The sequence below is a fragment of the Oenanthe melanoleuca genome, chromosome 2, assembly GCF_029582105.1.
Source record: "Oenanthe melanoleuca isolate GR-GAL-2019-014 chromosome 2, OMel1.0, whole genome shotgun sequence".
NCBI classification, from domain to species: Eukaryota; Metazoa; Chordata; class Aves; order Passeriformes; family Muscicapidae; genus Oenanthe; species Oenanthe melanoleuca.
Genome location: NC_079335.1, coordinates 128,111,320 through 128,124,381, shown reverse-complemented (window position 1 = coordinate 128,124,381; position 13,062 = coordinate 128,111,320). Strand labels below are relative to the sequence as shown.

The following is a 13,062-nucleotide window of genomic DNA, read 5'->3' as shown; positions in this document are numbered from 1 at the left end:
AGGGTGGAAGAAAGATTTAAATATTTTAAAATCAATTTTTGGAAGTATATATCTAATAATCAGCTAGCACTTTAAAGTTTATATAAAGAAGATAATATATTTTAAAGAATAGAGCATATGTCCATTATTTAATTCATATAGTGCTGGATTCCAATTATGCAGGCTGATATTTACTTTTAGTTTTAATGGCATGAATAATCCCATACATCAGTAACCTACAAGGTCATGTAGTCCTATTTGTAGCTCTGAGGACTTTATCATCATGGAATATAGGTCTTGAAAACATGGATCTTGAAGACAGGGTAAGAAAATCTGGATCTTTTGTAGTAAAACATTAGAATGAAAGTGCATCAAACAGAAAATTAGCATGGACCTTAAACCGGAATCCACTGACATCTATAATAGCATTTCCATTAATTTTGATAGTCTTAGAATTGCAGCCATGTATTATACAACTGGTTGAATTTCCTTGCTAACAGCTTTTTCATTCAAGAGAAAAAATTTTTATTTTTTGCTACAAGTATTATTGTGCTAAATAATACTGTCTTGGTGAATTTCATGTGCAATATGAAAGTACTATTTATTGCAGAAAGTGCAAAGTCAGAATAAGCAGCAATTTTCTCTATTTTAATTTATGATTCTTGAGCCAGTTTGGGAGTTTAATAAAATATGGTTGCTTTTCTTAAACATTTGATGGGACTTTCACTGTGGATGCCTTTAGTCTAAACTGTTTGACCAGTGTCCTACAGTGAGTAATACTGGTTTCAGACTAAGGCTTTTTTTAGTTATTACATGGTGATAGTACTTTGGTGATAGTACTTTAAACAAGCTTATCTTCTTCATGAAATATATTTGCATAAACATTAGTAATGTGTAAATATAAATGTGATTTCAAGCTCATGGGAGCTTTTACATTCTATTCTGAGCATTTTTGAGAGCATGTAAGAACATCATGCTGTAATGGTTGGATGGGGAGATGTAGGATTAAAAAGGAATTCCTATTTCTCAGCCTTTGTAAAGAAAAATTCTGAAGACTAAAGGAAGGTCATCATGGGCAGCAAAAGCAGTCGCACTAAAATAATAATTAATTTAGTTGCTGTATCTTAAAGTAGCAGAATAAATTGTGAAGAAGTTATTTTTTGTTTTTAAAGTGTGTATTTTAAAGAATGAGGGAGAGAAAAAAACTTTGTGAGAATCCCACTAGCATGCAGTGAATTCTGACCACAGATGCTGGAAGTTTGCACTAGGCAAACCTAACTCCCATCTATACAACAAGGAAGTGCCAGTGAATCAGCAGATTGCTACATGTGCTTGTCTCTGCTTTGTGCTCCCCTCCAGAGGAGTCAAAGACTGTTTGGAAGACCCACTAACACTAAAATCAGAAGCAAAATCTAAGCGGGATGAAATACAGTGGCAAAAACCTAATAATTATTTTACCTACTTACAGTGACCTTAATTATGGCACATTTTTTAAAAAGGCACATTTTAAAAGCCTGCCCAGATTTGTTGCTTTCATAAGCAACAAATTACTTTCATGGAGCCACATGAGGAGTTATGAAGTTAAGACTATCTGACAGCATCTGTGCTAAGACCAGTGTGGATTTTATTTCCAATAGCAAACAAAGGCTCTGTCCATAACTCTTGGGATGACTTCACCCTCATCTCAGTGCCTGAGGCAGATGGCATTCTTTGGCACCCTTTGCAGACAAAAGGTGTGAGATGTTCAGCAGTGTCAGAAGTCAGATGGCTCCTCTCAAATCTGTGAGATGTGCTTTTCACCCACCTGACAGAGAAGCAAGCATTGTTTTCAGTGTTCAGCATAAAGTTTTGTCCTGAACAGAGAGGAAAGCCAAAACACATCTAAAGTACAGTGTCAACATGGAACACTTGTGTAAAAATTCCACTTCATATTGGCCACCTTAGATGGAAACATTCCCTGGCTCTGATCCTGCAGTACTAAACCTACCGCATGGAGAAGAACAGAAGTCCAAGCTGAAAATACAAACTTGTTTTAAATCAAAATCATATGTAAAACTGTTGTGGACAGCATGGGGCGAAGAGGCGACAGTCCTCTGTAAAAATGGTGAAACAAGGCAGACAAAGCTGAAGGAATGTTTTGTTTCTGTCTTCCCCTCCAGCTTCTGCCTCAACTCTGTGGGTGTTCAGGACTTGCAGTGTCAAACTGTTCACAAGGAATTGCATTAGTAGCCTTGCAAGTCTTTGTGTAGAGTATAAAGGGCAGCAGCCCGGGGCACTATATCCTACTGGTAATGCACACGGGCAGGAGTGAGACTGATGCCTACATATAATCCCCTGCTCAGGAAATAAATATCAAGTACTTAGCACGACCATCCTCTTGCCTTTAAAACCTAAGACAAAGAAGGATTCATGGGAAAAGGGTGTGGGTGCAACAGGATGGTTTCAAGATTTTAGCAGGCAAATATTTCATTAGCATTGGCTGCACTCAGGCTAAAAGAGAAATGTGCCAGCTTTGCAGTAGTGTTCTGCTTGATACAGGATAGACATAATTTTTGCTGTCTGTTTTGCTCATTGCTGATAATCTAAGGATTATGAACATGATACCCTGCTCTTCAATAAGATTACAGTTTCTTGTTTATGTTTTAACATTTGTTAAGCTCCAGTTGAGCTACTGAAATTAAACCACAAATTGCACTTGACTGTCTGTAAAGGCAGAATGACAGAAGGAGGAAAGGAGAAATGATTCTGAACACAGGCAGCTCAAGCAAGGCTGGTTGCTGCTACACCACTCATAATTGTTTAACATCCTTAGGAAGATCCACACATCCTTGTCTGGATCGTTGCTGATAGGTACTCTGTAGATATCAGAAGAACTAGCTTGTTTTACTGTTTTCATAGCCAAAGAGGAAAGGAAACACAGCACACAAATATAGCAAACATCTAGAAGTGGCACATAGAAGGCATGGAAAGGCAACATGTGTACTTGCAGTTGCATACACTACTGTCAGCTTTTACTGTCAGCTTTATCTAAAACCTAATGAAATCTACCATTCCTAATGAAATAGTCTGTTTTCACTGATTTCAGGAGGATCTCAAACATGCTTTGAAGTCTGGATTGACCCTACCTAATTTTGGCACACGTGAAGAGTCTAGTTGTTGCTCTGCTCCTGTGCAATCGTATGCTGCCCCATGAGCTATTCAAACCTAAACACCACACAGCAGCTTACTTCACCCCTGTCTCAGAGCACCTGTGGTGCTGAAGTAGTTACCTTAGATTGGGTTAAAGTGGACTTGGTGCCCAAGGACCAGATGTGGTACAATCAAATACTATCTGAAGAAATCTGTAAACCAAAATTTCTTCCTACTCCAAGAGATTCTTGCCCACTCAGATAATTTCCATGTTCAGGATGTACAATTTCAGTAGACTATTGTCATGGTTTAGGAATGGTACTCCCCAACTTAGTTCTCCCATTGTAACTCTCCAAACTGTGCACTGCTTTCTTGCTTCCTTGCTTCCTTGCTTTTCCCCTCCCTCTCACCCTGCAACAGGATGGAAATAAGAATTGAAGGTACAAAACGTAAAGATCACAAGCTGAGATAAGAACTATTTGAAGGAAACAGCAATGAGATAAGAAAATTACCCGTAACAGCAACAGTACTAATGACAGAGGATACAAGAAAGGAAAGATTGACAGGGAAGCTCCCTAACAATAGACAATACCCCACAGCCCCCTCTGCCTCCTCTGACTGGGAGGAACTTTGGAAGAGACTCCCTTCCCTGCCTGAGGCAATAATGTCAGCTGTTATAGAGTAACCTCCAGGTCTTGGCCATGCTCCCTCCAGGCTACTCCAAAAAGTAACCCTTTCCTGGCCACACCCAGGATGACCCTATCAAGCCATCTACACCTAGCCATCAGCTTGTCAGAATTTTTTTGTTCTTTGTTATTGATGTTCTACAGTCCACCTTAAAGTACCAATACTGGCTCCCATTTCCGGTTGTATTTATCTCAGTCACATTATGCCACCTAGGAATTTGGCTGAAGCTATCAGCAGCAGAAAGGGCAAAATAAAGTCTTTGCATGTAAATGAGTCTTCCCTGTGGTCTGGTCTTGCTGTAAGATAGAGTCAGTAATTTCTTTAAACTTTGAGACAACAGAAAGCACTGCTTGACTTTTTTTTTTTTTCTGCTGTTTTGCAAATGGTTTTGGAAGTAGTCTTTCACATTAGTGCTCCAGATTCACAGTAACATGCACAGGCAAGTGATAGTGTAGAAACCATAGTGAAGCTCATATCTTAGATGATTAAGATATGCAAACTGTATGTTGACATTGCCAGGTCCTTCCCAAACAATAATTTAAATTTGTGACTTCCTGTGTGTAGTGCAGAGGAAGTGTGCATTGTGAATGAGTTGGGGTGTTTTTGAATCAGGTCGATTTTGCTGTTTGGGGCCCATGAGTTTTCATCAGCCCTTCCCAACTCTTGTGCTGTATGTGATCAAGTTTACTTCAGGGCAGCATTCACAATTTTCAAGCAGTAGAATGGAGATGATTTCTTCCTTGGACAGCTGAGCTCATTGTTTTCTGCAGGCTTCAAGCAGCCCTTTGTAACTGCACCCTTTCTGTTTTCCCTGGTCAGTTATCCTTTTACTTGAATTCATCTTTTTCCTTAATTGGCTTTTCTTGGGAAGAATCTCTGCAGACAGTACAGATGACCCTTCTCTCATTTTATCTGCCCTTGCATTTTAATGCCACTCTGAGACACAAGCAGAGCCATTCAAGAACATTTTATCCTTACTAAATGAGCTCTGCTGTAGCTGAATCTAATGATGCAGAGAGCCTATGAAATTTTACAGTGGTTAAGAAGCAACCCAATAAGGAGGCTAGCAAAGGGAGTGGTATTCCTGCAATGGCATGCTTGATCACTTGATCAGACCATCAGGATATCTGTTGGGACATAAGGGTGACATTTCGTGGGTTGTTTTGTTAATCTTGTTTGCCTTAAAATAATTTTTCTTGCTCTAATTAGCTCTCATATTTATTATTTGTAGATGATACCTTTTTGAAATATTTTAGACTTATGACTGTTTAGAGCTGCTCCAAAGATATATATTAGCTGTGTTTGTTAGATCAATGATGGTATGGCCAGCACTGCAAGCACTTCTTCAGAGCCAATGTTAAAGTGCAAACACTAGGGCTAGGCAGTGTCTTGGAATTTTCTGTGTAATCCTCAGTGTAAGGTTTGGTAGAAAGCAAGTGGTTTCCTATATAGAAAATTTGACCCTACATTTTGTTTCCTGGTGAGGGATACCATAAAAAATATGTGCATCAGTAGAGGTCACCAAACTGCCATCTCTGTATGTGCTGTGTCAGAGTAGGAAGCAGCTGGCTGCACAGATGAAGTGAAAAGGACTATTCAAACATGTCTTCCAGTTAAGCCTTCCAGTAGCTGGAAGGCAGATCTACTGGTGCTTTCAGAATGTCTGTGGAAGAATGCTGATCACAAGAAAAAGTGAGAGGGGAAAGGACAGGAAGTTGCAGAAAGGATTAAATGTTTAAATTTGCCATCTTCAAGGAGAGAAGTGGAAGGCATGGGAATGGAAACAGTTTTGAGCTGAGCTACAGAGTTGTGTCCATTCTTAAAATTTAGGCTGCTGTTCCTTCAATGAATAAATTATAAATTAGTATTCTGTTAAATTTCTAGTGCATCAATCACTACGGTAATAGAGGAAAAAAACCATGGAACATTTACAATGAGCACAGCTCAGGGACTGAACAACAGCCAAGAAACTTATTAAAAAGAGTAGATTTCCTAGCTGTACCTTGAGTACAGAAGAGGAGTATCATTTGAGAGTTTGTGTCATCAGTTTCTTTGCAAACTGATTTCATCATGTCATAAAGCAAATAACTTCCATCTGTCACATACTTATCCTGTTTAAGGGAGACTAGGAGTAGATGAGAGATGTCCAAGAGAAAACCCCAGAGTGAAATCACTTCCTAGGCTAAAAACAAAGAGAAAAGTTTGAGAAAATAAACTAAGACTGAAGGGATATAATTGTGTCGGAAAAGCTAAGGAAACCCCAAACTCTTTGCTTCCCACTTGGGAGTAGCAGGGACAGAACAAATATTCAGTGAGACTTATGAGGAGCCTTCCAAGCAGAGCCTGAAAGCATGTAATAAATTTTGTACAGGGTATGGAAACAAGAGTAAGGAGGAGAGTGTGGATGCCCCCAAAAGGAGAAATAAAAAAGGGTTATTACTGCTTTGTCCACACAAAGGTCTGAAGAGAGAAGTTTGCCAAGTCAATTAAAACCTTTGATACTTGACATTAACAAGTGCTGCTCTGTAGAGCCTCAGACAATGAGAGAGCATGTTTCACGCTTGTTTCCCGTTTAGGTAATAGTCTGTATGCTTGGCTTCTTTAAAAGAAGATAACATCATACTGTGCATTAGGCTTTATCACAAGGACAATACATGCTGCTTGAGTTTCATTTTTGGACTGCTTAGCTGAAATGCAAATCATTGGAAAAAATGTATACTGGTATGTCAGCAGAAATTAAAATAAGAAAAATGTAGCTGGTATCTACTGTGGTTTGAATTAAGAGTTTGGGCTAAAGTCAACCATTGTTTGGGAGTAATTCAGTGTAGTTCAGTGTACTGGCCTAAGCTGTACTAGCATGAGAGCAGAACTTTGCTCCTTGAATGTTTGTGAAGAATCTGCACAAAAGGGCATTTTTTTGCCACTCTGTATCATGGGAAAATTATTTGTACATGTGACAAGACATTTCTGTATGTGCGAATTCCATTTCTAGTAATTATCATTAACGAGTGGAAAGGAAATTACAATAAATGAAGGCAACATGATAAAATTTCAGTCAATATATATTTGTAATCTGCAAAATGCTGTTGAAGTCAATGCTTCTAACCTCTATATTCTACTGTTGGACTTGCTTTACTTGCTTCATTTTTGTTCATTAAATGTGTTCCTTTCATTGCAGATCAGAACATCTGTCATTTGGTCCACCCCAAATGTCTCCTTTGAGATCCCTCTATGGGTTATAATACTAGCCATACTTCTTGGACTACTAGTACTAGCTCTGCTGACCCTAGCTTTATGGAAGGTATGTTCAATTATTTCTGTTACTGTGCCTTAAAGAAACCCCTGAAAATACTGAAAGATTCTAACAGATAAGAAGAGAGGCTGGAATTTTGTGATCCTTAACAGTTTGCAGCAAAAACAACAGTACACATGTCTTTTTTGTTTTGGCATTTCTGACATGCTAGTGTCATTGACCTTTATGCAGGGAACTTGTTTTCAAAGTCCTTCTTTATTACTGAAGCCTGGTTACAAATGGGCATACAGAGTTTGGCTCCATTTCCCAAGACCTATGATCCTCCATTTCAGGATGTTTAGGTTCAAAAAGAAGTTACTCTAACTTTGTTTTCTCTGAATAATTCAGGAATTTCCAGTTTTTGTCAGCAAGGAACAATACTCCCAGTTCTGAGAATTAATTTTTAGAAGATTTCCTTTTGTATTAATATATCATATATTTTGTTTTATAAAGTTTTCTATTTATGTGTTGGTTGTTACACTCCACAAGTTTTAAGACAAATTACTGGAAACTGCTATATTACAGGGAGCCGGTGTAGCTTTCATCCATTCTCTCAGTTGACATTAAAAATAAGATTGAACTAATTCCTTGCATTAGGATATTAAGTTCATCTGTCTTTAGCTGCCTAAAGGTGGTGGTTAGGTGTACAGCCTATGCTAACTTCCCAACATCACCTGGGTAGGTAGCAGCAGTAAAAAGCTATGTCTAAACATGCAAGGAGGAGAGAAATCACCTTTTGGTGGTACCTTCCTTAACCACTTGTGTACTTTCAGCTTTTCAACTAAAAGAGTGACTTTTAGGCAGCTTAAGCAAGGTGGGAGAAATCTCTTTAGTGATCTTTAGGCTAGTTCACAACACTGTCCTGTGGACATTTCCCAACACTTAATACACTGCTCTTATTGTTACTGCTTGTCAGTCCAAACTTTTTTTCTGAATGAGTGCATTGCTGAACTGAAAGGAGCAGATTTCTCATTAGCATCAGTCCATACCAGCATTCAGGCCAACTTTACTTCTCCTGCAAAGACATCTTTCATATAATTTGGATTTTTAAATCTGTGCTTTGGAACTCAATGCCTTGCATCTAAAACTTTCATAGGGAATGATCTGGATAGAAATAAAACGTCTTCACAGTCTCTCAACCATTGTGCCCAACATTTCAGGTTTCCTGAGTGAAGAATAAAACTGCAGCTGAGTCTTCCTGTGGTTGTCTTACCATGACATCTTTGTTTCTGTTGATTGTTTTCTGCAGTGTGGATTCTTTGACAGAGCTAGACCTCCTCAAGATGATATGGCTGACAGGCAACAGCTGACAAATAACAAGACTACTGATGCATAAAGGAAGAGAGTGACAGCTCAAGTCAGAATCCTGCCTGAGAGACTAGAAACACATGGAGGATTAAATGAAAGATTCCTTCTAACCAGTCTTCCTTTGTGCCTGCAAGTGACATGGTGTCAATCTGATCTATGCAATGTTCTGAGAACATGCCACATGATGGCCATCCTTGCCAAAGAAAGCAACTTACCACTGCCTTATAAACATATTCACCACTGAACAGAATGTTTATCCCATATTCCAGTCTATGTTTCAGCAGATGCTTCTGAGCACATGTGGTATACTGAGATGCTTCCAGAACAAGCCCAAATGTCTCAAGGAAAGAATGCCTTCATTGCTATATTCTCTAGAAGATGAAGCAGGACAAACCTTCTGAATGCTACTGTATCATGCAGAGTACCTTTGAGACCTCCCTAAGAACTTCTATGAAATTATGGCTCAGGGAGACAGGCAATATATCGGTACTGTGAAAGTACTTCTGAAACACAAAGGTAGTCTATAAAAACTTTATAGATGGGGCACAATTATTTATTTTTCCACCTTTTTGGAATAAGTATCTGATATAATCATCAACTTAGATTTTGAGAGAAGAAAAAAAAATAGAAATCACATACTTATTTTGCATGTAAATAGAAGAGTAAATGCATTGTACACCCAGAACACAACTTCCTTGGCTACGAGGTGTTTTACAAAGCACATTTATGGAACACTTTACAAGATGAGACACATTATAAGCAGGTACACGTTGTAACTCTTTCAGCCCAGAGCTGGCAGTATCATGCCCAGATAACTAAATCCATGCACAGTATAGAGCAGGGGTGAGTTACCCTGTCCTTGCTTTGCTGATGGCTGGCAGCTGTACACTGACACAGGATACAGTCATTTGGAAAACACTGTTTTAAATTATCACAACCACACTGGTAATATTGAAAAGGCTTGGGGGGTTTGGGGCTGGGGCAAATTTTCTTGGCCTTTGCCCTCTTACTTTGTTGAAATTGCCTCTTAAAATGGAACAGCTACTGCCTTAATTGTTCACCTAAAGAAATCTTTGCCTTTTCATTTTTCAATCTACAAGCTGGCAGCATCTTAAAAGTAATGCTTTTGGCAAAGTTTAGGGCTTCATAAAATTATTTTTTAAGGAAAGTCTTGCAGGAAAGGGCAACAGGATTTGTATTTGTGCAGAAAAATAGGATGTCAGCCAGCTAAGCATGAACAAAAAGAAAGAAAGAGATTTTGAGGTAAAGAGTAAAAAAATACTTAGTATTTTTTTTTCTGGGTTTAGGATTCCAAAGAAGGGATGTTTCATTCTTTCCCTTCTATCAGCAAATGGTCTTTGTCTCAGCAGGGGCTCTAAGCCCTGATCTGTGCAAAATTTTTTTGTGAAAACTTGAGCCTTTCAGTGCTGCCTATGAGTGTGAAATTAGCAATATTGTGTAAACTTCAGGAGTGATTGTTCATTTTGTTAATCATACACAGCACTTGCCTTCTCCTGAGATCCTTTTCCTTCCAATCCATCTCAGCTTCTCGACTGGTAAATGGCCTCATCCATCCTGCCACATTTTGACTCCTTTTAAACAACTGCCCTTCTGCTTCCTAATACTTCAAGATAGGAGTAATCATGAGACATTGTCAGTCGTACCAGTCTGACACAAGATTTTGCAGTTTTATCATTTCTTGTATGCAGGCTGACCTGGGAAATCCGAGCAGGAGCTATGTTGCATCTTCATATATAAAATTTGCAAGACGTTTATGGAGTTTTATCTTATCAGATGCAGTGTGCCCACAAGACTTACAGAGAGAAGGAGACATGTGCCTCTGAACACAGAGGTGAAGCATCTGTGTGCTTCACACAAGCAAGCACCTCTGTTTCCTAGGGATGGGGAGGCCTGACAACTTCCCAGTATCCCAGAAAACTATTAACAGTCTCCTTCCCCCAGATGGTTTTGAGCTGATCCCTGGTAGATTATAGACATCAGCTGATAAATATCACCACAAAGCAAGCCTGTCCCATATTTGCACACCTCTGTATCCCATGCATTCCAGGCAAAATCATCCTTCCATGAAGAAAAAAAGTGAGCTTCCAGCTTTTGTAAATATTTAATTGTTGTGTGTAGCAGCTTCAGAAATAATATCAGCAGCTCATTGTAATCATGTCATCTGCACAACTCTGATGAAATAGCACCATAAGGAGATACTGAACATAGGACTTCTGTATGTGCAATACTTTATATTACTTATATACCTGAAGCATGTTTACACTGGCATTTGTGGTTGTTTTTTAAACTTTTGAATATACTGATAACAATTACAATAAAGGAAAAAAGGAATGGGGGGAAAAAAAAAAGAAAACAAACACAGTGCTGTTCAGTATTTCTTGCAATGTGTTTTCAATCCTACATTGCTCTGAGGATGGGACTAGGTGACCTAATAAGTTCTTTGCAGTTGTAACTTCTACAGTTCACTTTTGAGCAATTACTCTCCATTTTAATGATGGGCAAAACATGTTCGGATACTAAATTTAAACAAAGAAAGAACTTCAGTGACTGTTGGGCCTGGCTGGAATCCATTGGCTGCAGCTGTTTAATGTCACTGGAAACCAAATTAGAGGCACATGATCTAACAAACAGTTACTTTGAGCAATACTTTGTTTTATATTTCTACATCCTTGTAGATTAAACTTCCCCCATGGAAATGTCTGGAGTTGTGTGTTGTCAAGGACTGTGGTCTATTCCCAGCATTTGTGGATAGTTTTGGCTGCAAATTGCAAACAGCTTTGTGAAGATTTCTGGTTTTCAGTGCTTGCCAAGAGTATTTATTCCCTGGGGAGATTGCATCCTGGATGTGGATGCTAGCAGGCAGTTGACATAATCTTTCCCCCCAGTACTGTGCTGCATGATAACCTCTGCCACATCCCTACACGACTGAACTTTGGTTGTAGTGATGTCAGCTTTCAATGACTTACTAAATGCAGCTTTCTGTAAAAGCAATTCAGCCCTGTGCTTCCCAATGCATGTAGTGAACTGCTAATTGCAGAGAACATGGGAGGAGTCCAGAGAGCAGGAAAAACAGAAGATTACTTTAAAAATTAGTCTATTAAAACTCTTTATTTCTATGACTGCAGCAGTCTGGTAAATAGAGAGACATTCATTTTCCACTTCACATGCTTCTTGCTGAATTTGAGAAAGGCTGTCCAGTTATTTTATTCATGCAGCAGACTGTATCATATTTTCTGTTTCATGAAAATTTCAGAATTTGCATAACAGGGATCAGCATATTTGAATATATTTTCCCGTACTGATTAAATCTTTAATGATATTTAGCAAATGCAATTTTGATTTTACCACAGGTTAATTTTTTCTTGTCACCATTCTGTAACTCTTTTTGAGTTTTTCCTGTTTCTCACAGCTTTTACAGGTTTCCCACATTAGACAGCTCTTGAAAACAATACTGATTTCTCTATGTTTTAGCTGTGAACTTTCCATCCATTAGTATGAAGGATATTCTGATAGGTATAGCTGACATTAACTAAAAAAACTTTTTGGTAACCAACAAAACACCTAGAGATACACAGGGGAAAGAAAGCCCCAGCCAGCCATGACCTATGGTACTGCATTGCAGCAAACCTTTTTTAATGAAATACCATCTGACACACTGCCTTTAGGAATTGTTTATGAGTGAGTGTTTTATTTATGATTGTTGGCAAGGATCCATATTAAAATGTAGTGCAATGCCAGTGCCTCTTAACAATAAAAAGTCATGAATTCAGCTCATGCAGGCACCATGATGTGACACAGCAGGAATGCTTTTAATATTGAAGGACTGTTCTTGTTTTGCCTGTGTGTTGTATTGGAGAGGCACTTAGCTATTCAAGATGCTACCCTACTTTACACAGTGACTTTTAGAAGAGAAGAATGGAAGTAATTGTTCAACTTGCTTTTCAGATGGTTTCATTTGTTTTCAACATGTTATTCTACTTCACCAATGCACTACATTTCATTTGGTTGTATATTTTCTTTGTTTCAGTGAGGGTTTGTAAAGCAGACTTCAGGAACTCTTTCCAAAACTGGACTGCATCAGACAGTATTACTTTTCCAGAAGGCACTCAGGATACCAGTGGCAGAGCAGAACTCAGGATACTGTGTGAAAGGGTCAGTGCATTGCAGGGGCTAGCTTACTGTTCAGGAGTTTACCCAAGGTCATAATCAGAGTCGTATTAGCAAAACATCAACCTTAGATTCTCCATTTCTCTTGTCAAGGAGGGCCAGGGTGTGCCCTGTTTATTATTGCTGCAAAAGCCCAACACCAATAATTCTCACAGCAAAGCTGGGGGGAGAAGGGCATGTTTTAAACTTGCATAAGACAAATGTATAGCAACCAAACCAAGTGTATGTGAAGACCACAAACACCATTTCCCTTGTGATGTTCTCCTGGTCATGAAGGTTAATATTTTCCCAGCAAACGCACACTGCCCATTTATCATAGACCTGCAGCACCAGAAAATAATCTCTGAAGATGCAAAATGTTTCAAAAATATTTCCATAGATTGCATATTCTTTGTATAAATTTTGGATTATGAATTTATATGATAGCTCTTGGTTCTTCAGATAGCCTTTCTGATTTTTGTGCTGGTCTTTAGTATTTT

The 13,062-nt window shown here is 38.6% G+C and overlaps 1 protein-coding gene across 1 annotated transcript in view; it reads left to right on the top strand.

The window, feature by feature from the left end:
* The window catches only part of ITGA8 (integrin subunit alpha 8), a 107,920-nt gene extending 95,066 nt beyond the window's left edge, over positions 1-12,854 (top strand). Inside the window, exons 29-30 of the mRNA XM_056485092.1 lie at positions 6,974-7,096; positions 8,337-12,854. Of these exons, the coding sequence (XP_056341067.1) occupies positions 6,974-7,096; positions 8,337-8,423 (210 nt within the window). The 3' untranslated portion in view covers positions 8,424-12,854. The remainder of the gene's footprint in view (positions 1-6,973; positions 7,097-8,336) is intronic.
* The last annotated feature ends 208 nt before the right edge of the window (positions 12,855-13,062 follow it).